Raw genomic sequence first — 27,792 nt, 5'->3', positions numbered from 1 at the left:
ATACACCCCAAAACACATTGTACTACTTCTCCCGAGTACGGCGATACCACATGTGTGGCACCTTTTTGCACCCTAACTGCGCTAAGGGGTCCAGAGTCCAATGAGTACCTTTAGGCTTTACAGGGGTGCACAAAATTTAGCACCCCGCCCACTTGCCAGGACAGTTAACAAACCCCACAAATGACTCCATTTTGGAAGGAATACACAACAAGGTATTCCATGAGGGGAATGGTGAGGTCATTGAAAATTTTATTTTTTGTCACAAGTTAACGGAAAATGACACTTTGTTAAAAAAAAAAAAAAAAAAAAATTCTGCTAACTTGTGACAAAAACTAAAATCTTTTATGAACTCACCGTGCACCTCACATAATACTTTAGGGTGTCCTCTTTCCAAAATGGGGTCATTTGTGGAGTCTGTCCTGGCATTTTAGGGTCTCTGCAATCATTACATGTATGGCCAGTATTAGGAGTTTCTGCTATACTCCTTATATTGGGTATACAAGTAATGCACTCTGGGCTGAAAGGAAAAATGAACGGCAAACATACCTTGCTCCACATCAATGGCAGATCTTCCTCCACATCAATGGCAGTGATAACCTCAGGAGAGAGACACCCCGTGCCACCCTGCACTCAGGGTGAGCCACCAACTTATGTGACTGGGCCTCAGAACTTTAGTATACAGCATTATGCCTGTAGGATACAGCAATATGCCTGCCAATAGAGATGACTCTGTGTGGCATTAAAGCATCATCATAGGCCCAAATCACATATAAACCGGGGGTGTCCACACTCAAGGGAAATTCAAACATGCCGTCTTATATCGCCAACCCAGGACAGATCAGCAATATCAAGCATGGAAACCGATCCTTCTTCCCATTTTTATGCTTACCCGTTTGGTCTTCAAGCTTACCTCTCCTCTCCCTGCGACAATGTGCGAAAGACCACTGAGTGTGTGCCTACTCCTGTGTCTGGAGTTCCCTAGGTTCTAATAGTGTACCTGCTCGTGGTACCTCTCAAAACACGGCCCTACGCATAGACCAGGCTGGTCAGGACAGCGGGGACAATAATAAACGGTGTCACTCCTTGTTCCAGCCCTGCTGCAGACACGGCAATGTTTTCTTCGGATGCGTTGACCTGGGGCACACGGAAGCTGATAGGCGTAATGCCTTCCATGCAGTCGGCTAGTTGCATCTGGGGGGGGGGGGCCTGGCACCTCCTGGATACAGGATGTCCATAATGATCTCTTCCTGAAATTGGAGGAAAGATCCAGTTCTCCCAGCCTTACTGTAGAGAACAAAGCTGTTGTAAACTGCCAATTGAATCAGATAAAAAGACACTTTCTTATACCAGCGTCTTGTTTTCCGGGTAACTAAATAGGGCGCTAACCTCTGGTCATTGAAGTCCACCCCTCCCATGTTGACATTATATTCGTGGACGACAAGAGGCTTTTCAATGACCGCAGTTGCCCGTTGAATTTGGACTGTCGTGTCTGTGTGAATGGTGGACAGAAAGTAAACGTCCCTCTTGTCCCTCCATTTCACCGCGAGCAGGTCTTCAGTACGCAAGGCGACCCTCTGCCCCCGTAAAAGTCTGGTGGTAACGAGCCGTTGGGGGAAGCCCTGGCGACTAGGCCGCGCAGTGCCACAGCATCGGATTCCTTCTAACTTTAAGTGCTGAAAGAGGGCCACACTTGTGTAATAATTGTCCACAAAAAGATGGTACCCCTTCTGGAACAAGGGTGACACCAAGTCCCACACAACCTTTCCACTGCTCCCCAGGTAGTCAGGGCATCCGACCGGCTCCAATTTTGAGTCTTTTCCCTCATAGACCCTAAAACAACATGTATAGCCTGTGGCCCTTTCACAGAGCTTATACAGTTTCACCCCATACCGGGCGCGCTTGCTTGGGATGTACTGTTTGATGCCAAGGCGCCCGGTAAAGCGTAAGAGGGACTCGTCTACGCAGATGTTCTGTTCAGGGATATAAGCATCTGCAAATGTTGATGACAGGTGGTCTATGAGGGGCCGAATTTTGTGGAGCCGGTCATAAGCAGGGTGGCCCTTTTCATGACAGGTTTTGTCGTCGTTGAAGTGCAGGAAGCGCAGGATGGACTCAAATCGTGTCCTGGACATGGCAGCAGGGTACAAGGGAACATGATTTACTGGGTTCGTAGACCAATACGACCGCAGTACATTCTGTTTCATTAGTCCCAAGTGAAGGATAAGGGCCAAAAAGATTTTAATGTCGGAAACTTGGACTGGTTTCCACCCGAAAGGCTGGGCATACATGCTCTCCGGGTGCTCGGTGATGAATTGTGTGGCTTTACGGTTGGTCTCAACCACAATTAAGTCCAAGAGAACCTGGGTGATGAACAGCTGCAAAAAGTCTAGGGCCGTTCCTAGATGAGCTGTCGCCACCTGGACTCCAGACTGGGCGGTGAAAGGGGGCACTACGGGTGCGGCGGAATCAGGGGATTGCCAATCTGGTTGTGCCAGCACCTCTGGGAGTCTATGGGTACTACGGGCCCGTCTTCTTCTTGGTGGCTGCGACGGGGGTACTACTGCACTTGCCACCGTACCAGTTTCAACTTCCATGCTGACGCTCACCACTTCGTCAGGGTCTACGGAAGCACTGGCACTAAGTCCAGGAGATGCTGCGCTGCTGGTGCCTGCCTCACCAAGAAAACTATCAACAGCGCTAGCACCACCCTGCTGCCCTTGAGGCGGATCCTGCGCCACCTGCGGTCTAACGACTTGGGGTCTGGTACGCCTGGCTCTAGCCGGGACCATAGCCTCGTCATCAGTATCGGTCAGGGAACCACTGCTTTCTACAGGTTCAAAATCGGACCCGGAAGATTCGACGGATGATTCTTCCCAAAAGAACTCATCCGACTGGTCCATGTACCTGTATACCTCGTCATCGGAAAGCCCCCTTCTTGCCATTTTGGATTGCTAAATTTATGGGGTTTTCCTCCGAGACTACCCAGAAAAAAAGAGCACCTACCTAGCAAAAAGGGAGTATTTGAGAGGTATTGGGGTTGGTGGGAAGTGGGGTCTCAGAGGCAATCAAACAATCACGGGACAATCAAATCCAATTACAGCACAATCGACTCCAATCACAGCACAAGCAGATCTGATGCACTCGGAAGGTGATGGGGGGAGGGTGGGATTGGGTGTGGCGGGAAGTGGGGTCTCAGGCAATCAAACAATCACGGGGCAATCGAAGCCGATCACGGGACAATCAAATACAATTACAGCACAATCGACTCCAATCACAGCCCAATCAAATCTGATGCACTCGGAAGGTGATGGGGGAGGGTGGGATTGGGTGTGGCGGGAAGTGGGGTCTCAGGCAATCAAACAATCACGGGGCAATCGAAGCCGATCACGGGACAATCAAATACAATTACAGCACAATCGACTCCAATCACAGCCCAATCAAATCTGATGCACTCGGAAGGTGATGGGGGAGGGTGGGATTGGGTGTGGCGGGAAGTGGGGTCTCAGGCAATCAAACAATCACGGGGCAATCGAAGTCGATCACGGGACAATCAAATACAATTACAGCACAATCGACTCCAATCACAGCACAAGCAAATCTGATGCACTCGGAAGGTGGTGGTTGGAGGTGGTGGTGGGGGGGGGGGGTTGGGTGTGGTGGGGGGGGAGGGTGGGGTTGGGTGTGGCGGGAAGTGGGGTCTCAGGCAATCAAACAATCACGGGGCAATCGAAGCCGATCACGGGACAATCAAATACAATTACACCACAATTGAATACAAGCGCAGCACAATCGAATACAAGCGCAGCACAGTCAAATACAATGCACTTGGACGGTGATTAGGGGGGGGGGTCTGAGGGCGATTTGAGGGGATGGGGGGTTGATCAGGAGCCTGCACGGGGCAGACTGAGTCCTGATCTGATGAGAGGCAGACACAGGGGGTTACTGATCAAAGATCAGTTAGTGATTGCTGGGGAGGACAGATGTAAACAAACAGCAGGGGATGTAATCAGAAGGGGGGTACGAGGGCAATCGAGGGCCTGGGCAGGTGATCGGTTACCCCCGTGGGGCAGTTAGGGTCTGCTCTGATGGGTGGGGGTGCTGAGGGCTGATGGACAGGTGATAGACAGGTGATCAGAGGGGGATCAGAGGGGGATCAGAGGGTAATGTAGCTGTATACAAATGTATACAGTATACAGGGGGGTAGTCTGGGATGGGGTGTGGGGGTGATCTAAAGGTAGGGAGGGGGGATCAGGGGTGACTAGGAGGCAGTTAGGGACCTAAACTAAGGGGCAGCGTCGCTAGTTAGTGGCAGGTGGGGGGGGGGTGGGGGTTTTGCAGGGGTGCAAGGGTGCTGGGCAGGGGTCTGCTGGGGTGATCAGGGGGGGTATGAGGCCTGGGGTGGGTGATCAGGGAGGCTGTGGGCAAAATCAAGCTGCGTGCAGTGTCACTTACAAAGTGCTTCCTCCTCGCTGGTGGTCTCTGGAACAATGAGACCACGAGGCGAGGAGGAAGCACGTATAAGGCACTTTGTTTACCTAACAAAGTGCCTTATACTCCCTGATTGGTGGATCCTGCGGATTCCTCCGCTCACCGGCTCTGCTAAGTGGCCGGCGAGCGGAGACAAAATGCCCGTGCTTCGATCCCGGGCGGAGGATCGCGTCACGGATGACGCGATCGCTCCGCCCATGCCCTTAAATGGACTGCCGCCTCTGTGGGTGAGGCCGTCCTGCAGGGCTCCACTTCCCCGCCGCCCCTGTGTAGTGGGCGGTCGGGAAGTGGTTAAAGATAAACTGTAACCAAGGATTGAATTTCATGCCAATCAGTAGCTGATATCCCTTTTCCCATGAGAAATATTTTCCTTTTCTCTGACCCCTCCCACAGTGTGATTTCAGCAGGGTGCTGACATCACACTGTGGGAGCCTTGTTGCATTATGGGAAATAGCGGTTTCCAACTGCCAAAAAAAGCAGCATCTTCTTCCACAGATATCCCCTGCAAGCAGTAAAGATGTCGCCATGTGATACATTTCAGAATGTAAATCGGGAAGAGGAAAGATTTTACAATGGGCAAACACTGACTAAATCATTTATAAATAATTATTGTAAAAATTAAGCATTTTTTTCATTACGTTATTTTCACTAAACTTAAGGACCAGGAGGGGTTAATGGCTGCAATAGTTTATGCAGTGCAGTCATTAACGCCTCCTGGTCTCCAAGTGCAGCTGTTAATTCCTCCAGGTCTCCAAGTGCAGCCACTCAAATTTGCTAGGTAGACTTATACACATCACCTGATGTGAGAGCTGAGAGACATATGGAGGCTGGCATATTTATTTCCTTTTAAACAATGCAAATTGCCTGGCTGTTCTGCTGATCCTGTGTCTCCAATACAATACATTTAGCCAGAACAAGCATGCAGATCAGATGTTTGACTGAAGTCCGAATGGATTAGCCACATTGCTTGTTTCAGGTGTGTGTGATTCAGATACTACTGCAGCCCAAGGTCAGAGATCAGGACTGCCCGGTAACCAACATTGTTTAAAAAGAAACAAATATGGCAGCCTCTATATACCTCTCAGTTCAGGGGTACTTTAGCTTGGATGCTTGTGGGCTGGACCACATTAATAAAAGATAGCATAGATATGGTCAAAAGTAGACCCAACCACAAATGACAGAGTATGACAAAATGAAAGTGCCCAGAGCAGTATGTCACACCTTTTAATGCCCCCCCCCCCCATAGCGGGTCCCAACCTTCCAGTACCCATATAGTACAATTTCCTAACAACTTCAGGGTGTCTCCCAGCTTTCTATGTCACCATAATGTACTGAAATGCCTCAATAATATCCACTGCAGTTGCCAAGAACTATGGTACATTACTGTGTATAAATGTACTGTATAGGCCACAAAGTTTCTATAATAATGTTTAGCTACAACAATCCACTTAGTTGGTGCTGCTATTGCTAGCCACTACAGTTGCTAACAATTATGACACAATTTTAATACACGATTATGACACACATCTTGTAACCACCTACAAAGTCACTCATGTACAAGTTGCCAAAGCCAGATTCATCCCCAGCTGAGATTTATACCTGGAACTCTAACACTGCAAGATGAGAGCGCTAATCAGTTTGCAATCACACTCCTTTTATCCCCTGAAAACCCTAAAAATCCAACGATATGCCTGTAAGACTCCTTGACCATCCATATTCTGCATGGTGCTTTGTGAGGTAGAAAATTTCTGTCCTTCATCCCCTCACAAGGCATCTCCTGAGGGATTAGAGGTGTCTCATGAACACTGGCTCTCTTCCATCCCTCCATGAAAACATATGTCTGAGTAAAGAGACTGTTGACCCAAGTGGTTTGAGACCACATGCTTTTTTATAATTTGTATTAAAAACAAAACCAAAAAACCCAAAACAACACTGAATGTGTTGACAGGATTTCCTTCATTTCAGCAAACAATCAATAACGGTGTCTTATTTCATAAAATAAAAGCAATAACAGCTTCTCAATATTTTTTTTTTTCATTTTTGTCAAAAACAGACCATAAATATGCAGCAATTTTATATTAATTTGTGGTATAACAGATTAATAGCAAAAATTATAAAGGTAGAACACTAATAAATTACAGTAACATACATATTGAATATGAAAAATGATATTTCCATGTGAAGTAAAATTTGTTTCTAGCAGACCTTCAGATAATGCAAAAGCTTGCACAAAACCAGACCACCCTCCATAAACACAAGTTAGTCAATATTTGTAAGCGGTGTATTACAAAAATGTGACCAGTGCCAGCCTCCTCTTCTGTCCAGTACTGACAGGCAAGGTCATGCTCCCTGTAAATACACAGGCGTGGCCTTTCCTGTACAATAATGAAGGTGCAATATTGACATGGGAAACGCCCCCAACCATGTCGGGAAGTGGAGCTGCACAGCAGTCATAAGAGGATACTCCAACTAACAAAGCATTTAACAATTTTACATTTAAACCAAATATACCACCTTATATTTACATAGATAGGGGCTGGCACTATGTACATTTATAAATTTATTAATATCCAATTTAAATACAGCAAAAAAAACTTTAAAATATGACTGTAAAATGTACATTTATATTGCATCGTGTCTTGGTTTTCCCGCTATTAAGATACAAGTATTGTCAAATGGAAATGGAAACGAATGCACATACAATTATGTTACTGAAACAACTTTGTATAATATACATTGAAATGTCTTACTTACAAGGATCAGATTTAGAAAAGGTGTCTCTGTCCAGGAGATTCCTGAAAAAAAAAGTAAAAAGTTAAATAGCAGCTTGTTAAAATTTTCATTAGTAAAAAGAGGTTTTAAAGCTTTCATTACCTGTCACTATTCTATTATTTTAACATTTTATGCATTTGCAATACAGCATCTAGAAAGCATGATTAATTTATATAACTAAGCTAAGCGATCTGGAAGAACTGGAATTAATTTTTAGAAAAATGTCTATTATTAGATGGCAAATATTTGGTTAACAGAAAGCTAAAGGCAGCTGAAAGGTCTGCTGTTATTACATGCATATAACCGTAGTTGAGCAGCATGGTAGCCTTACAGCACTGGGTCCCTGCTTCGAATTCCAGCCAGGGCAGTATATGCATGAAGTTTGCATTTTCTCCCTGTGTCTGTACGGGGTTCCTCTGGGCACTCTGGTTTCCTCCCACATCCCAAAAACATACAGATATGTTAATTGGCTTCCCCTTAAAATTGGGCCTACACTACAATGGATTTATGACTATGGTATGGATAAGATTCTAAGCTCTTCTGAGGGGCAGTTAGTGGCATGACTATATACTAGCTGTGCTGCAGAACATATCAACGCTATATAAATGGTAAATAATAGTAACAACATATTTTTAATGAAATTATGGACAGTTTTGATTTATATACAACTACTGACCTAAGCCCGTTTTAAAACGGGCTCTAGGTCTGTACACGGTCACCACGAGCGTGCATGCCCAGCCTGCCCCCTGGCTCGTCCTGCCCCAATGGCTGTCAGTGCAGGACATGCGCAGTAGCGTACAAGCACTGACACAGGGACAGGATGCAGGGACACTTGTATATTATTAGGTAGGATGATCCTGGGCTTGATTCACAAAGCGGTGCTAACCTACTTAGCACGTCTAAAGTCTTTAGACGCGCTAACCAGGGTGCTAAGTAGGTTAGCACCGGATTTCTCAATCATATCGTGCGCTAACTTTGCGCGTGTAAAGTTTTACGCGCGCAAAGTTTTACGCGCGCTAAGTCCCATAGACTTTAATGGGCACTTCGCGTGGTGCGCCCTGCACTCTGTGCAGTACGCGCGTAAAGTTTTACGCGCATAAAGTTTTGCGCGCGTAAAGTTTTATGCGCGAAAAGCATGTTTAGACGTGCTAAGGGGGTTTTCACAGGCGTGCTAACAGTTAGCACCGCTTTGTGAATCAAGCCCCCTGTGTCCAAACAAATAGAGGTAACTTCGATTATCATACATATTCACACTTAACGCAATGAAACTGGATCTGAGCATTTGTGCAAGTGTGCCGTGGCAAAGGGGGTTAACGTACCCTGGTCCCAACCTCTGGCTGTGATGCTCCATGCACTCCATCCTCCTGGTACTTCCTCCTTCACGGCCAGAAAGAGGAAGTATCGGAAGGATGTAGAGGAGCAAGGAGCAGGGCAGTCAGAGTAACTTAACCCCTGTTGCTGCGGCCCAGTTGCACAAATGCCCAGTTCCAGTTTTGTGCTTGCCCGCTCATTCTTGCTGAAAATATTTACACAATCTTGCAGCAGTAGACAGTGTTGAATCATTTATTTTCTTAAAGAGGAACTGAACTCAGAATATGAAAACAGAGCATTGCAATCCATGTTAAAAATTGTAGGCAAAAACAGTACAATATATGTACAAAAATATGTGAATAAACTATAATATACAATTATATTGATAAGCCACATCCTCTGTGACTTACTCTGCTGAGGCAAGGCTCCCAGAGATCAATGGGAGATTTTCTCCTGCTTAAGCAAATCCCCTGCAGCTTTGTTTGTTGACACAGTGAGTCATCAGGAGGCGCCCATGAAAAGAGAATCCTGACAGCCAGCTTAGGGACTGTAGAAACTTAACTTTGTTGTAAGGCAATGGGAAACACTCGGCTAGCTGATAAAAGTGCAATCAGAGGGCAACATGATGCAGAGCTGTGCATGCAGGGTCCATGGGCAAAAATCTGTCTGGTCTCTCAACCATTGTTATAATGACTGTATGTTTGGATAAGGTGTTAAACAAAGTTTTTGACAGTCCCTAGACTCCAGGAGGGCTGCTTTCTGACTTGTATCAGACTTGTATGAGACTGGCAGGGACTGGAGTCACATTACAGGCAAGTAGCCTCTGTGTGATGTGGGTCTGCAATACAGATAAGATCTCTGCTCCATCTCAGGCTATTCTCAATTTCTCCCTTCACCTCTTGTTTCTGGTCTAGAGCACGCCAAAATCATAATAGCAATCGCTAGCAATTTGTGAGTACGATTTTGTGACGCGATTTTTAGAGCGATTTTTGAATGAATCGCTCCAAAAAATGCTACATGCAGTGTGTTTGCATTTTTGAAAAAATCACTATGCTGCTGTGAGAACACAGTCATAGGGTAACATTAGACAAGTGCTTTTCAAATCACTGTTGATTTGAAAAACGCTCAGAAATACTCTTGTTTTAAAAACGGGCTCTAGGTCTGTTTTTCGCCGCGCGCGTCCGCCGCCCGCTTACCCGGCCACACGCGTCTGTCACCCGCTCACACGGCCACCCGCTCACCCGCTGCACATCCGACCGACAGCTCACATGCTGCCCGCTCGGCTCCCTGGCCCCGTCCTCCTGTGTGTGAGAGGCTGGGTCCGTGCTGCGCACATGCGCAGTAGCAAACAACACGGACCCAGCTACACAGAGACAACTGTCCCTATTGCCTATTATTATATAGGATTTATATAGCGCCATCTTTCGCAGTGCTGTACAGAGCATATTGTCTTGTCACTTAACTATCTTTTTCCTTCTCTTTCAGCTTTTCTCTCCTCACCATTTCTCCCCTTCTCTGCATATGGGCTCAGACACACTATAAGCGCTTTTTACTGAGCGATTTTACCGCAAACGTGATTTTAATGTAAGTCCGGCTAAACAGTGCTCATAAAAGCGCTTATAGTGCTTCACAGTGTAAAAAGGACTGAACAAGTTTTTTCCTGAAAAAACATGAATACATATATATGCTTCACTGTTAATGCTTCACTCTATATAAAACTAAACAAATGTCCACTAAAAACATATAACAGTCCTTCTTACACTGTGGAGCACCAAACCTCTCGAAGGCCTGGTGCACACCAAAACCCGCTAGCAGATCCGCAAAATGCTAGCAGATTTTTAAACGCTTTTTCTTATTTTTCTGTAGCGTTTCAGCTAGCGTTTTGCGGTCTTGTGTACCGGTTTTGGTGTAGTAGATTTCATATATTGTTACAGTAAAGCTGTTACTGAACAGCTTCTGTAACAAAAACGCCGGCAAAACGCTCTGAACAGGCGTTTTTCAGAGCGGTTTGCGTTTTTCCTATACTTAACATTGAGGCAGAAACGCATTCGCAATCCAAAAAAATGCCTCGTCCCGGGAGTATGCGTTTCTGCAAAACGCCTCCCGCTCTGGTGTGAACCACCCCATTGAGATACATTGACCAAGCGTATCGGCAGCCGCAACCGGCTGCAGAAACGCTGAAAGAGCCGCTCGGTGTGCACCAGCCCTTAGTGTGTATGTGAACTGATAACGAGAGGGGGACATTGGGCTTCATTCACAAAGCCGTGCTAAACAGTTAGCACGTGAAGTTCCGCTATCGCGGACTTATGCGCGCGCAAAAGTCCACGTTATCGCACGCAAATGTTTGCGATCACGGCACCTTGCACGCGCAAAAGTCCGCGAGCGGCACTTCACGTGCTAACTGTTTAGCACGCCTGTGCTAAATAGTTAGCACGGCTTTGTGAATCAAGCCCAATGTGTATCTAAAAGGGTTGCTTTTTGGCAAAAAAAGTTTTTCCTGAAATTAGCAAGAGTGAAGTAATATCAGTGAAGCGCTTCACAGTGTAAAAAGGACTGAACAAGTTTTTCCCAGAAAAAACATGAATACATATATATGCTTCACTGTTAATGCTTCACTCTATATAAAACTAAACAAATATCCAATAAAAAAATATAACAGTACTTTTTACACTGTGAAGCGCCAAACCTCTATTAGTGTGTATGTGAACTGATAGCGAGAGGGGGAGATTGTGGGTTGCTTTTTGGCAAAAAAAAAGTTTTTCCTGAAATTAACTAGAGTGAAGTAATATCAGTGAAGCATATGCGTGCCTGTCATATTTTTTTAGTGGACATTTGGTCAGTTTTATAAAGAGTGAAGCATTAACAGTGAAGCATATATATTTATGATTTTTGGGAAAAACCTGTTCAGTCTTTTTTACACTGTGAAGTGCCAACCCTCTCTTAGTGTGAATGAGAGCTGGGATGATCACCGACCTGAATCATAAGTAATCACGGGTGATGACATAAGAGGGGGATTCCCTCCCCTACTTCTGCCGGACAGGATACGAAAGGGGAGAGCTGCATGACTACAGGACATGATATGGGATCTGGCACAAAACGAATGGGGAGAGCTACAGGATGACAAGCAGATGATCTCACACTGCAGGAGGCATAGTAAGAGAAAAAATAATAATACTTTATCAAGGCATGTGCCAGTACAGTGCAGGGCAGCAGCAGAAGACACAGCTGTCACTTTCCTGTAACAGGGCGACTGATGATGACCTCATGACACTGGGCTGCAAATCTCATTCTGTGGGCGTGAATGGGCATGTCTAACTCCAACTGTAACACCGCCCACAGAATCAGACTCTGCACCTCCCATGGAGTAAGAGCTGCAAAATGGAGGGAGAGAGTTGCAAGATGGAGCCTGCCATTCTCTTTTATTCATAGTTGTATTGCACAAATATATCTACTTTTATATTGCCCTTCACAAGTGTTTTGTGTCTAATCATTCATTTCAAAGGGATAAGGAGTCTTAATTTAGTGACTTTTTTTGGGTTCAGTTCCTCTTTAAGTTCTTTCCCATGATGACTTTTTATTATTATTTTTTTATGATAAACTTTTTTGCAGGATATTTAATAGATGTGCCAAAATGGGAATACTGAGAAAATTCACTATTTAATAAGATCCTATTGCAACTTAAGTGCTGATGCATGTCCCATCACAGCGTATTGTACAGTACATTTGTCTTCAGTTGTGTGCCTGACTAATGCTGGGTACACACCATGTTAAGTATGCAAAATCGACGGCTGTATCGATCAAAACCCGATTGTACATGAAATAATCGATCTATCCCGATCTATCCCGCTGATCGAGCGGGAAATCGCAACGTGTGTACCCAGCATAAGTGATGCACTTTATCACAAATCCAGAGATAGGACCTAGAAAAAAGTATGCTCAAAATGTATTAAAAAAAAAAAAAAAAAAAACCTTACATTAAAAATAGCAGTACCTTAAGGCCTTGTTCACATCTAAGATCGAAAACGCATGTGTTTTGCGATTTTGTGCACAATTTTTATAGTGCCTCCCGGTGCTCTGCTTTTTTTAAGTGCTTTTCTAAGTGCTTTTTCAGAGCTATTTTTTAATTCACTCCCAGGAAGTAAATTCTTTGTTCTTTGACCCGGAAAAGAATAAATACAATGTATTTATTCTTAAAAATGTGAACGCAATCGCTGCACTAATAGATTTTGTGAGCGTTTTGCGTTCTTCATATACCTTCCATTAAGGCAAAATCGCCTCAAAAATGGTACAGGCAGCGCTTTGTTAAGCGGATCGCAAAATAACCGCTCATATGTGAACTCTCTCATAAAGGAATCATTGCACAAGCGTTTTTTAGGTTGATTTTGCAAATCGCCTGCACTTAAAAAAGGCCAAAAAAAGCCCTAGATGTCAATGAGCCCTAAGGCCTTGTTTACATTGTGTTCAGCTAGCGTGTCTGTCCGCGGTGGGCATTTTTCCAGATTTTTGTTCTGCGATTTTCTGCGTGTTCGCTTGTTTTAGTAAGCGCTTTTGTAGAGCGCTTTCGTCTTTTGATCCAGGAAAAAAATCGGGAAAAAATAAATTCAACGTTTTTTTTTTTAAAAATGCTCACGCAATCGCTTGCCAAAGCGATTTTGTCAGCGTTTTGCATTTTTCCTATACCTTCCATTGAGGCAAATCACCTCAAAAATGGACCAAGCACCGCTTTTCAAAGCGGATTGCAAATGAACCGCTCTGATATGAACTCTCTCATAGAGAATCATTGCACAATCGCTTTCTGGGTGATTTTGCAAATGGCCCACGCTTAAAATTTTACAAAACCGCTTATAATGTGAACAAGGCCTAAAAGCAGTTTAAAAAACTATACAAAATAGCGTTGCCATAAAATATTTCACATGTGAAACTACAAGTAATGCTTGTTTACCACTTGCAGGGGGGTGTTATTCTATCCAGTACCTATCCTGTCAATATTCTGATATCTTTAACAACAACACTGACAAGGTAAATGTTTACACTGTTTGCAGATAAATTCATGGAAAATTAAAAAGAATGATATTGGCCTCAATTCACTAAGATCATGCTGGAGATAATAAGGCAAGAGAAAACTTACCTCTACATAGTGAGGGAGTTATCTTATCTCTTCATTCCTTACGTTACCTCTTCTGTAGTTAATTTACCTCCTCTGTAGTTATTTTCACACGCAGTTAATGAACAGCCTGTCTTTAACTCTGGAGTTATTTTAAGGATTAAAGAGTTAACTTAAAGACAGAAGAGTTAACTTTAGGTTTGTCTGAGGTAAAATATTTCCTGAATACTACATGCCTTATCACCATGGTAACAACTCTAGAAACGTTATTAAAGACAGGAGATAAGCTTAGTGAATTGAGGCCATTGTCTTCTCAAAAATCACATCATAACTCTATTTTAGCTGGTTATATAATGCAAAGTCTGGTTGCCACTTGCCAAAAATAACATTAATTAGATTTTTAACTAAGACAAAGTAATTAAAAGCATCTTAACACTTGAAATTAATTTAAATTAGGCAAACTTTAAAAGCAATCATGTTGATAAGTGTAAATTATAAGCAATACCTTTGTAAATTAACCATTTGTGCTGTGCACCTATCTATATAGAGAGAAAGCTACTTCTGGATAGCAGAAATGAGGTCTTATGCTTTCTTTCCATGAGATAAAATCTCACCTCTTTGGTCTGGAGCACACCAAAACCCGCTAGCAGATCCGCAAAATGCTAGCAGATTTTAAAACGCTTTTTCTTCTTTTTCTGTAGCGTTTCAGCTAGCGTTTTGCGGTTTTGTGTAGCGGTTTTGGTGTAGTAGATTTCATATATTGTTACAGTAAAGCTGTTACTGAACAGCTTCTGTAAGAAAACCGCCTGGCAAACCGCTCTGAACAGGCGTTTTTCAGAGCGGTTTGCGTTTTTCCTATACTTAACATTGAGGCAGAAACGCATCCGCAATCCAAAAAATGCCTCACCCCGGGAGTATGCGTTTCTGCAAAACGCCTCCCGCTCTGGTGTGACCCACCCCATTCAGATACATTGACCAAGCGTATCCGCAGCCTCAAGTGGCTGCAGAAACGCTGAAAAAGCCGCTCGGTGTGCACCAGCCCTGAAATAACTTTTCAGCACTTTGAAATTGAAAATTTAAAAAAAAAACAGGTGGAAAAAGTACTGCTAAAATTAGTTTGACTGTTTTCTGGCTTGCTGGTGGCTTGAAAAGTATTTCATTGGCAAGGTATAAAAATATTACCAAGGAGAAAACTCAGGAGGAAAAGGGAATTGCATTTGGCACATTGTTTCTAATGTAATACTGGTATTCTGGTAAATGTAGTCAGGTGAATATTGTTCTTTATTGCACATCTAAATGCCTAGCCTTCGTGCAGCTGTGATTACCTAGGGCCTGGTTCACACTGGCAGCTAAGTGGCAAACGGATTCGTGAAAACCGATCTGATTACTGGTTGATCAGATCAGTTTCTCTTCACTGCTGATCAGCTGCTTCTGTTCCATTTCCCCACATCCCCTCCAGACCTCCATCACCAAAGTGGATTTTGTTGGCTAAAACTAGAAAAAAAATTCTGTTTTCTCATTGCCCCCAATGCAATGCTTTAGGATCCATTTTTGTTCCGCTGGGCTCAGTGGTCCGGAAAAATTGCTGCAGAACCAAATTTGCAGATCGTGCGGAATGCATACTTTACAACAGACTAATGTAAAAGGATCTATAGGTTAACATTGGATCTGTTTGCATCCGTTAGGATGTGTTGCGTTAGGATCCATAAATGGATCTTTTTTTCTGCCAGTATGAACTGGGCCTAACACTAAGTGAGCTGTAGTGAAAGATCAAAAGAATAAGTCATTACACTTTTATAGCTATGGTCGTCTGCTGTTGCTGCAGATGTGACAAAGGGTTAATGTGGCTGAGATTGGGAAAGAGGGGGAGAATAATTTTCATTTTTCAGTAAGAAAGAAAAAACACAATGCTGGTATTTGCTTTGTAAATGTGGCTACACCAGTTTTTGGTGTTCATTTTTTGGGCCGTTTTTGGCATTCATACTTTTAAAAGAGGGAATCACTTTACCCGAGTTACAACTTATCATCACACCTAACTGTCCTACTCAGCAGCCATATCAAGAAAGGAAAGGAAGTAGTCTATACAATATACAAAATTTTTGCCCAATTCAACATTTAAATGTCTAATTGGGCAAAAATCATGATCGGTCTGCGCTCGACCTGCATACGACCTCCCATGATTAGGATAGGCTTTTTTTCTGTAATCGACCTGCAATAATGGTTATAATGTTGATCCTGGGTTGTTCGTGGAGGATCGGTGCTGCAATTGAATAGTGTATGGGTAGCTTAATTTTTGATATATAGCCTAGAAATTTCCTTCTATACGCTGAGCATATCCATATTTCAGCCTAATGGAGTCCAATTAACGGTACACTTTTTATGAATCCACTCATATTGTACAATGTACATAAAAAGAGCAGTTGCTCGTGATAGATATAAAAACTATCATATAGTTGATCGCAAAATAGCTGATCTATCGATCCGTCCAGCAGATCTGAATGATCGTATCTGATATTACATAAAATAAAATTGTACCACTGTTGGAAAAATAGTCAACTGGAAATAAATGATTGGAAATGACTAATTAAATCAAAATAAAGAATTGTTGATAAAAATGGTACCATTTATTTACTATTCAAATTTGCCTTGTTAAATTCTGGTTTTATTTGGACAAATACATCTGTTACAACATCAATATATATTTACTGGTAAAATTACAGGTCAGCAAGTTAATGTCACTAGCCTTTTAGTGTGGTCTACTGTCTCACAATTATGAGGTTTCTAATAAAATATAATAGAATCAAATATCATGTTTAATGGAAGATTACAGAAGAGAAGCCTATGAAATTATAGTCTATGCAACGTTAATAAGAGAACAGGAAAAAGCATTTGTCATAAATATTGTAACAGGACTCCTACTAATGGGCTTGTTTAGCTGATTTTCTTAAAGTCCATCAAAAGTTTTCATGGCTAGGGGTATGCTACGGTCATGGATCACTTATATTTGTGTAATCAGTGCGTATCTCCTTCTTCTGCTGTTCTTGTTTATCGTAACAATGTTAACTTTTTTTTTGTCCTTTAACCTTTTTAATATTCTGAACAACACTGATAAGCAAAATGTTTTCACTCAACCATTCTTCCTCCTTTAACACTGTGAACTGATAAATGGGTTTAAAAGTCTTGCCTAGGAGAAGCAACAAAAGCAACAAGAAGAAGTAGACTACCGGTTTATAGTGCTGACCGCTTAAATGTTAACCTTACGTTCCTGCAGAACTCATTAAAGGGCAAGTTATATGAAAAGTGTGCATTTAAAATCTAATTGAAAAAGATGACAACACAGCTGTGAATGGGCATATCATGAACCTTCATAGCATGCATTGTCTTATTTTACTACATAAGAAAAGTCAGTCATTCACCTCTCCCCACCAGAAATCAAGAAAATCAGAAATCAATTACCATAAAACAACACAAAGCAATTTAAGTGCAAACCATCTGTTTTACTTTATTTTGGGTTATTGTAGGAAAGATTAGAGCCTTTGTAATTTTTTACTTGCTCTCTGTGAACTAGATGCAGAATTGTCCCCTCACTTCTCATTCTCTGTGACCTAGTGGACAATAGCAAACATAATGGGAATCTGCTCCACAAGAAAACAAAAACAAAAAATACTTGACCATGTTACAGTCTTTCCCTACTCTACCAAAATAGAAGAAGAATTCATATAACTTCCTGTGCATTCTGATCTATCTGTAGCAGATAGGAAGTGTTCTAATCCGTTCCCACTCTATTCAAAACTATCTTTTTATTGTCGGCTGGGGGGGGGGGGTGTTTTTTTTTCCATGAGACACGTTTTACCTTCTATTAGCAGAAATTGAAAGCATGGTACTGGAACTAACCCTGAGGCCTCTTTTACACTATACTAGTGTTTCTTAAACCTATCCTCTGACTCACCTAGTGCATGGGTGAGGTTGCCTGCAAAACATGCACCGTTGGGGAGTCATGAGGGCAGGTTTAATAAACAGTACACTATACGACAAAAACTGATATGTTTTAACTTTTCATAGCAGTGCATTGTCAAAAAGCTTTCTATTAACCACTTGAGGACTTCGGTGTTAACCCCCTAGTGACCAGAACATTTATGAGTAAAATGGCCACTGCAGCTTTAAGGCGAGGCTGCAGGGCCGAACAACTCAGCACACGATTGATCCCCCCCCCTTTTCTCCCCACCAACAGAGATCTCTGTTGGTGGGGTCTGATCGCCCCCCAGGTGTTTGTTTATTTTTTTGTCAATATTTACTTTATTGAATTTTTAATAAAATTTACTATTTGTTTTATTTATCTTAGATCCCTCCCTCCCATGGCCAGCCAATCACTGCGATCGGCTGTGATAGGCTTCAGCCTATCACAGCGGATTGCTTCCTTGTGTCCCAGGGGGACAGCTGTGTCACACGGCTGTCCCCAGTACAGCGCTGCTGCAGATTGCAGCGCTGTACAAAGTAATTAGACTGCGATCGCCGCACAGAGACTGAAGGCGAGGCGGAGCTCCGCAACCCCAAGCAGGAGATGCGCACACATCCTGTGTGCGATCTTCTGCTAGCCCTATAGAAGACCGTTCATGCCAATGGGCGTGGAGCAGTCCTAGGGCTGCCGCACTGCTCACGCCAATGGTGTGGAGCAGTTGGCAACAGGTTAAAAGCGTATAGTGTTAACTGAGCCATAGGAAAACATGGACATTACTTTGAAAATCAGTTGTCCTTTCACTATGTGATGTGAAACTGTCCCTATATCATTTCTTAGGGTGTCTTAACAGTTATCACTGATATTTCCAGACATGTTTTTACACATTTTTAAATTATTTGGGATTCTATGTTTAGTGATTTGCATGTGCCCATACAGGCAGATCTCACTGCTCATTATCCTGCAAAAAGTTTATACTCACAACTCTTCCATGATGGTCAGAAACCTTTATTTATCAACTGCTTCCCTGTGTTATATATGGATGGTCAATGAGATGAGTTCATACAGGATTATGCAAATTATTTATGCAAATATATGCAGCTTGAAAACAGACCAATCAATCCCACCAAGGAGGCATTAGTGGTTCATTTTCAAGCTTCATACATTTGTACACAGAATTTGCATAAACATGTATGAGCTCAGAAAAATGTGCATCTCATTGACCACCCCTAATGTTAGAATGTTCCCTTGCTTTTTCTGTTTCTTGCAAACAGCAGCATCTATTGAGTTTCAAAGGATTAGAAATAATATTGTAAAACCTGGCTGCCGTTCCCAGAAGACAGAATACGCAGAGAAACACTCTCTCTCAGGGTCAGCTAAAAGTTGCAGAAAGGCTTCTGATCATTGTGAGAGTGTTGAATAGGCGAGTACACAGCCCTTCTTTTGCAGGGGAAGTCAGCTGTAGATGGTAGAGCTGCTTTCAGTCCCATATTTGACATGTACAAAGCAGCTCCTGTGGAGTAATATCTCTAAAGGGAAACACATGATGCAATATATTTACATAAATTTCCATTATTGATTAGGCTACACTTTGACAACATATTTTAAACACTATAAAAGAGCAACATGCTTTTAACTATCTATGATCAGTGTTGATTGGATACCTCATTATCCTATTCGAGTTTGGACGAATTCGGATAGTAAACTATCCGAATTCACTCGAAGTTCGATATTCGAGTTACTCGAATATCCGATTCGACCTCGGATATCCGACGTCACTATCCGAGTCTGTATTCGAGTAAAATATTCGAGCTGGCCTTAAATAGCTTTTAAATCTTGTATTGGAGGTCAATGATGCATGAAACCACCTTTTTATGAAGAAAAACATCAAGTGATTATGTGGTGATGTAGTAGTTATAAAAAAGGTATCAAAAATAGTAAATTAACTTCATGAAAAGGGTTTGCATGAGAAGGTGTGTCAAAAATGGTTGTAAGTTGGAAGTCTTCATTTACGTTGTCGTCATCTTCTTCTTCTATATCTTCTTCTTCTTCTATATCTTCTTCTTTTTCTTCTTCTTCTCTATCTTCTTCTACTCGAATCTTCTTCATCTTCTACTTCTTGTATCTTCTTAAATTATCTTTTTCTTCTTCTATATCTTCTTCTTCTTCTATATCTTCTTCTTCTTCTATATCTTCTTCTTCTTCGTCTTCTTCTTCTTCTATATCTTCTTCTTCTTCTATATCTTCTTCTTCTTCTTCTATATCTTCTTCTTCTTCTTCTATATCTTCTTCTTCTTCTTCTATATCTTCTTCTTCTTCTTCTATATCTTCTTCTTCTTCTTCTATATCTTCTTCTTCTATATCTTCTTCTTCTTCTTCTTCTACTTCTATATCTTCTTCATCTTCTTCTTCTATATCTTCTTCTTCTTCTATATCTTCTTCTTCTTCTATATCTTCTTCTTCTTCTTCTTCTTCTTCTTCTTCCTCTTCTTCTCTATCATTATAATATGTGTCTTGGTTTTCCTTTCTTTTGTAATATTTTTTTTTACTTCATTTGTGGAAATATTTTATTTTAATAACATCATAGTTATATTTGTGTTGATGGCATAATAGGTAGTGGCACATTGCAAGCCACAGCGCCTTTTTCTGTGTAGCCTGGCAGTGGTAAAACACAGACATCAGCAGGAGGAGGAAGTAGTTGCAGCTATTGTAGTGTGGTAATAGCTGGTAGGAGAGTGGGTGGCAGCAGAAAATAGTTCTTCTTCTGTTCTCCCTGGCAGTGGTAGCAGCACACAGACAGCAGAAGCTCAATGCAGCTACAGGAGGAGGAGTAGTGTGTGTCAGGCAGTGTTATGTGACTGACATAATAGGCCCTGGGTCCTAGCGGTGGTACCAGGGCCGTAAATAAACACCATGAGGTTCCAGACAGCGGTCGTGAAGCCCACATTAAGCCCACTATTGGGGCAGAACAGTTTTCAACCCGGACACCTCTAAAATAATTTTAAAAAAATTTTTTCAAAAAAATTCAGCTATTTTTGAGCGTAAATAGCTGGTGGCGCATGGGCAGCAGCACCTTGTAATGTGTTCCCTGGCAGTGGAGACACAGACAGCAGGAGTAAATACAACAGCAGGCAGCGTGAGGAAGATGAGTGTGTGGCAGACTGGCAGCAGTCTGGCAGACTGGCAGGCAGCCAGACATAATAGGCCCTGGTTCCTAGAGGTGGTACCAGGGCCGTAAATGAACATCATGAGGTTCCAGACAGCGGTTGTGAAGCCCACATTGTGTCCAATACACAATTAGGACAGCACAGTTTTCAACCCGGACACCTCTAAAATAATAACACAAAATTATTACATTTTTTTTTCAGAAATGCAGCTATTTTTGAGCGTAAATAGCTGGTGGCGCATGGGCAGCAGCACCTTTTAATGTGCTCCCTGGCAGTGGAGACACAGACAGCAGGAAGAAATACAGCAGCAGCAGCAGGTGTAATGTGTGTGTGCCACTTCATGTCCCCCTCTCGCCGACAACAGGGGCCAGGAATTCGCCTTCGACCCAAGCCTGGTTCATTTTGAGAAACGTCCGTCTGTCCACAGACTTGTGAGACAGACGAGATCGCTTCTTAACGACGACTCCACCGGCTGCACTGAAGCAACGCTCTGACAGTACGCTGGAAGGGGGGCAGGAGAGCACTTCCAGGGCGTACTGCGCAAGCTCGCTCCAGATCGGCAGGTGCTTGACCCAATACTCCATGGGATCAACAGGGGCAACGCTGTCAAGCCCGCTGAAGGACCCCATGTAGTCAGCCACCATGCGGGTCAAGCGCTGTCTGTGACTGGAGAAGGATGCTGCTGCAGGCACCTCCTCTCTAGTCCCTGGCAGCTCTACACTCATGTAGAGCTCGTTGGTCAGAGACAGCAGGCCTGTGGTGCGCGTGCGCTTGCTGCTGGTGGATGCAGGCACCTGCTGCTGCCTCTGTGCTGGCTGGACAGTGGGGGTGGATGGCTGAGGGAAGGCTTCCTCCAAGCGCTCAACAAGGGACAACTGCAAATCCCTCATTTGTTGCGCATGGTCTCCTCCTGCAGGCAGGAACTGGCTGAGCTTCCCCTTCAGACGTGGGTCCAGCATCATGCAGATCCAGATGTCCTCCCTCTGCTTCATCTGGATGACCCTTGGGTCCTTGCGCAAGCGCCTCAGCATGTGCGCTGCCATTGGGAAGAGTCTGGCCATGTCTGCTGGCACATCATCGGCAGCCCCAGAGCCAGCAGTGCTGTCCTCCTTCTCTGCCTCCTCCACCTCATCCTCTCTCCACCCCCGCGCCAGTCCAGCTGCGCTCTGCTGCTCCCCCTCATCAGCAGCAAGGTCAGGGACCTCCACCAACTCCAAGCCCTCCTCCTCAGAGGTGGCCTGTGAAGCTGCCTACAGCTCCTGCTGGTCCAAGGCTGCCGCTCCCTCTTCCAGCAGTGCATACAGGGCCCTGTCCAGCACACACACCATGGGGACCCACTCGCACACCATTGCATGGTCCCTGCTTACCATGTTGGTGGCCTGCAGGAAGGGTGCCAGCACTGAGCACACCTGCTGCATGTGCCCCCAGTCCTCCGTGGAGATGATGGACGGGAGGTTGGTGGCGGCATGCCCAGTTGCAGTGATGGCGGCAACTGTTGCTCGTGCAACGTACTGGCTGACAGCCTGCCTCTGTTCAACCAAACACTCCAACATCGCCAGGGTGGAGTTCCAGCGAGTTGGAACATCGATCATGAGCCGGTGCTGTGGCAGGTGCAGCTCCTTCTGCACCTCTTCCAGGCTCGCTACGGCTGCAGGCGAGTGCCGGAAATGACGCACAACTTTCCTTGCCGCCTCAAGGAGTCGGTCCATCCCCTGGTAGGTCCGCAGGAACTTTTGGACTACCAGGTTCAGGACGTGCGCCAGGCAGGGGATGTGGGTCAGGTCTCCCCTGCTGATTGCAGCAACCAGGTTTGCCCCATTGTTGGACACCACCTCTCCGACTCTAAGGCCTCTGGGGGTCAGCCAATTCCTCTCCTGCTCTTGGAGTTTGGCCAGGACATGGTTCGCCATCAGTTTGGTCTTCCCCAAGCTGACCAATTCCAGCAGCGCTTGGCAGTGGCGGGGCTTCACGGTGGTGCTGAGGGTTTGGGCTGGTGTGCCGGAGGATGGAAGCGGATCAGAGGAACCTGCTGCAATTCCGCTGACCCTGCATGGTGGCACCACCCACTGAGTTGTTGCTGCTGCTGCTGCTCTGACAGTGCCCGATGCTGCTCGCCCCTCCTCACCCCCTTCCACCAAGCTGACCCAATGCGCGGTGAAGGACAGATAGCGGCCTGTCCCAAACCGGCTGCTCCACGAGTCCATGGTGACGTGGAACCGTTGACCCACCGCGTGATCCAGCCCTCTCCCGACATTGGCCATCACAGATCGGTGAAGTGCAGGGATGACCGTGCGTGCGAAAAAATGTCAGCTGGGGATTGGCCAATCGGGGGCTGCACACATCAGGAGCGCACGCATGTCGCTCCCCTCCTGCACAAGGGAATAAGGCAGAAGTTGGGAGCACATGGCCCATGCCAGCAAGCCGTTCAGCTGACGCACGCGATGGCTGCTGGGAGGCAGAACCCTGACCACCCCCTGGAAGGCGTCGCTGAGCAGGGTCTGGCGACGCTTTTTGCTGGCACGGGAATCACTGGAGGGAGCAGAGGAGGCCACTGAGGACTGGCTGCCAGAACAGGCCTCAGTGTCGGCGGCAGGAGTTGCAGAGGGAGGAGGAGCAGTGCGTTTCTGACGCACTCCTGCTGGTGCTGCTGGAGGAGGTGGAGGAGGGCGGGTGGCTGCTGCCGACCGCTTCGCAGTGGGGGCGGGTCTGCCACTGCCAGCTTCTTTCAACTTCATGAACTCCTCATGCTCATGGAAGTGTTTCCCTGCCAGATGGTTCACCAGAGAGGTGGTGCCGTATGCAGAGGGCTCCTTCCCTCTGCTGAGCTGCTGGCGGCACTGGTTGCAAGTGGCATACTTGCACTCCACATATAGCAGGGTGAAAAAACTCCAAATTGGGGAGGTGAAGTTGCCCCTTCGGCTGGAAGGTGCTGCTGCCGCTGGTCTCCCTGTGGTGGTTGGGGGTGGGGGGAGTTTCTTGGTGCGGCTGGTGGCACTGGCAGAATTCTCCACCTCCGGATCAGCACCCTGTGTGGCCTGCATACCACGCCCACGTCTGATCCTGCCTATGCCTGCGATGCTGATCCTTCTAGCAAGGCCCACAGACGCATCCTCCTCCTCAGAGCTGATGACATCCCCAGGATCTGCCACCCAGTCTCTGTCCTTCACCCTGTCATCATCATCCTCCCCCTCTGCAAACATGTCCTGCTGGGATGACCCCACAAACTCCCCTTCTGCATGCATGGGCTGAGGGACAGTCACCACTGTCTGACTGTTCAAAGCATCATCCCCCAAAGTGCCCATCAGCATTTCTTCCTCCTCCAATTCTGCCGCAACAGCACTCCATAGCCCCGCTGTGCTTGGGGATAAGAAGAAGGTGCTGCTGAGTGACAGGGTGCTGGTGTTGCCCGATGGGCTGGAGAACTGCACTCCTCCTCCTCCTCCCCAGGCAGTGCTGGGCGGCTGCTGCTCTTGCGAACAGGAGTGGTGGCGGGGGTGGAGGACTCGGTTCCAGAGCTAATGGTGGCCTGCTCATCCACCATCAGTTCCACCACAGAGTCTGCGTCCTTCTCCTCAATAGGACGGCTATGACCTGGCGGTGGGAGGAACATCTGCGCCACACGCTGCTGCTGTGTCTCTGCAGCGTGACTCCCAGCTGTTGGGAGGCCAAAGCGTCTACGGCCAGTGGCTAATGGCGGAATAGCCACTGGTGGAGACGCAGAACTGCGCATGGTGGTGGTGGTGGTGTGGCTGCCATGACCTCCTCTCTTGCCGATGCCCTTGCTGCCCTTTCTGCCCCTGCCCAAATCGTGGCTGCCAGTGCCAGACATCGTATATTTTTTATTATACAAATGAAAAAAAAAAGTTATGTATGTAAAGGCGGGTGGGACAAATGGGGTACTTTAATGGGGTGGGACTGGAGGTGGTGGGTGTGTGAGGTGACGGACAGGTATACTCTACAGCAGAGATCGGTGTAGCACTAACGAGAGAGTGCGCAGTGTGCACACAAAGACCCTAGCTGACGCTGACTGACGGTGTCCCTATACACAGACTACAGTACAGTACAATTCAGCGAATACACAATACAAGTAATATAAACAATAGGATGGGTGTAGCACTAACAAGAGGGTGCGGACAGCGCAGACGTGCACTGCGCACACAAAAACCCTAGGTAACGCGGTGACGGACGATCCCTATACACAGACTAGAGTACACTACAGTACTAACTAAACAATAGAAGAATCTAGCTAAACAATAGAACAGGTGTGACTAGATTACAGAGAGCAGATATAGGACAGGTATAGCAGTAAAGCTGGGCCTTGCTAACTACAAAATAGTACAATAATCTATCTAACACAGAAGTAGTACAGTTGAGAAGGACAGGTGAGAGCACAGGTAACTAGAGACTAGAGCACAGAGCAGGGCAGGCTGCCTTGCCTAGGCACAGGGCCTAGCTGCTGCAGCTGCAGCAGCACCAGTGACAGTCTCCCTCCCTAGTCCCTAATCACACAAACTAAACTGCCTAAAATACAATCTATCTACAATACAAAGCAATACAGGTGAATATCAAGTGTTGGAGTGTAAAAACACTAGGGGCTTGATTCACAAAGCGGTGATAACTCAGTTATCACGCCTAAAAGACTTTAGGCGTGATAAGCGGTGCAAAGCTGAGTTATCACCGATTTGTGCTGCTCTTCGCGCGAAGCTCCCGCGCGCAAAGTTTTGCGCGCGTAGCGCACCGCGCTGCGCGCGCAAAGTCCCATAGGGCTCAATGGACGCTGCGCGCGAAGCAGGGCACAGTGCGCGCGCAGCGCGGTGCGCTACGCGCGCAAAACTTTGCGCGCGGGAGATCGCGCGAGTTTCTTCTTATCACTCCTAAACTGAGTTTAGGCGTGATAAAGGGCTTTTCACAGGCGTGCAAACACTTTGCACCGCTTTGTGAATCAAGCCCTAGGTGTATTGAACAATAAATGCACTTGCACAGACAAAAAGCACTGGAGCAGTCTCTCAGTACAGTCAGTCAGTAAGTCGCAAGCAGGACGAGTGAGGCAACATGGCACCCGCTATTTATAGAGGGGGGCTTGGCCAGGCTCCCCCTCTGTGATTGGCTGCAGTCAGAGGGCTGGGAGCCCTCTGATTCGCTTGTGAGGACTCGAGGTGACGTCTGACATGACGCTATCCGAGCGGATGACACTATCCGAGCTCGGTTAGCTAGGATATCTCCGGATAGCTGATTGCTATCCGAGTGCGCTCGGATAGCACAGCCCGGATAGCTAATACTATTCGAGCTTGGTATTCGAGCTCGAATAGTGAAAAAAGAGCTAGGATATCCGAATATCTCGGATATCCTAGCTCGGATGAGCATCACTATCTATGATAACTGCAGTATAAGTGTAAGTTTCATATTTCTATTCGTATTTTCATTCAGATTTAGGCCGGATGCCCACCATAAGCGCTTTTGTGAGTGCTTGCGTTTGATTAGTGCTTGCTGAGCGCTTGTTAAAAAAAAAAATCGCACCCATTCACTTTCATTAAAATCGCAGTAAAATTCACCATGATCGCGTACTGTTTTTTCACGTACACGATCGTGGCAATCGTGCTGATTTTTACGCGATTTTAATGAAAGTGAATGGGAGCAATTTTTTAATAAGCACTCAGCTAGCGCTAATCAAACGCAAGCGCTCACACAAAAGCGGTTATAGTGTGGATCCGGCCTTCGAAAATGAAAGGCAGAGAGTAATAAATTGTGATCCAGTTAATTAATGATGTGGTGCAATGGACTTTTATAGTTCATGAAGGGGCTTTATATGTGCATGACCACCAGGGGCTTTGCTAGGATCCTAAGAGATGCGGGGCACTTTTTGGCACCCCAGCTGAAAAATGAGTATGACCATGCATTGGAATGTGAGTGTGGTCATGGGTGGAGCAAAAATTACATGAACTTAACAGTGGCCTAAGTACGCCTGCCCAGCAAAATGTTGGATGAAGCCCCCCTCTCCATTAATACAAAACAATGCAGCATATCACATAAATAGGCAGTGTCACTAAAACAGAACTAGGCAGTTACCTGGCTTCTGTGCTGGCTGGGCTGGCTTTCCGCTGGGCAGGCTGGCCTGCTGCCAGGTTGTCTGGCAGTCTCCCCCCTCCCATGTTTCCACAGGCCTCCCTTTGAGGAACCACACCTCCCAGCATGCCCCCATAGAAGAACCACAGCTCCCTGCATGCCCCCATAAAGGCATCACAGAGCCTAGCATGGCACCACAGCACCCAGCATACCCCCCCCCCCCCATTGCTGTGTGCAGTGGTGCCATGCTGGGTGGAATGGTGTCATGCTGGCTGCTATGGTGCCTCTATGGGGCATGCTAGATGCTTTAATGCCATGCTGGTTGCTGTGGTGCCATGCTGGGAGCTGGGGTGCCTCTTTGGAGCATGCTGGGTACTGTGTGGTGCCATGCTGGGTGCTGTGGCATCTCTACTCTGCCTGGGTAACATCTGGGGTACCCCAGAATAGATCCGGGGCACATACCACTGATTTTTGGGGCTAGCACTGCCCTTGATGACCACAGAATGGTTGTGTAATAGGTAGCGGAGAGGCCGCCGTGGCGGTGAGCGGCATGGCGGCTGTCTCCGTGTCTCAGCCGGCGGCCTCCGCCGCGCAGTTACATGTTGGAGTTTTGCCTGGTCCCTCAGTTGCATATAGACTGAGGGCTACGAGTGCCAGGCGACAGGACCTTTATGCAAGTAGAAGGGGAGTCAGCTGATCAGCCGGTCAGCTGACTCCAGCAGTGCTCCGGATTGGCTGAGTGACTGGGGCGACGCTGTGGAGCGCTCTTAGTATATATAGGACCTGCCTGTCAGTTGCTCTTCGTCTGCTGTTGCAAATGCTACGTGTTAGCACTCAGACCTTAGTCAGATCCCAAAGTGCGCTAGAACCAGCAGGAGCTGGGGATCCACACTTAGCCAGATTCTGTTGATAGCTTAAAGTACTAATTGAAT

General features: G+C 45.7%; 1 protein-coding gene across 1 annotated transcript in view; it reads right to left on the bottom strand.

Moving 5' to 3' along the window:
• Positions 1-27,792, bottom strand: part of CPNE8 (copine 8) — a 372,678-nt gene that overhangs the window by 204,449 nt on the left and 140,437 nt on the right. Inside the window, exon 2 of the mRNA XM_068276306.1 lies at positions 7,243-7,283. Within this exon, the coding sequence (XP_068132407.1) occupies positions 7,243-7,283 (41 nt within the window). The remainder of the gene's footprint in view (positions 1-7,242; positions 7,284-27,792) is intronic.

This window comes from Hyperolius riggenbachi, chromosome 3 (genome assembly GCF_040937935.1).
Source record: "Hyperolius riggenbachi isolate aHypRig1 chromosome 3, aHypRig1.pri, whole genome shotgun sequence".
Taxonomy (NCBI): Eukaryota; Metazoa; Chordata; class Amphibia; order Anura; family Hyperoliidae; genus Hyperolius; species Hyperolius riggenbachi.
The sequence above is the reverse complement of the archived record's forward strand: the minus strand, read 5'-3'. Positions and strand labels throughout refer to the sequence as shown.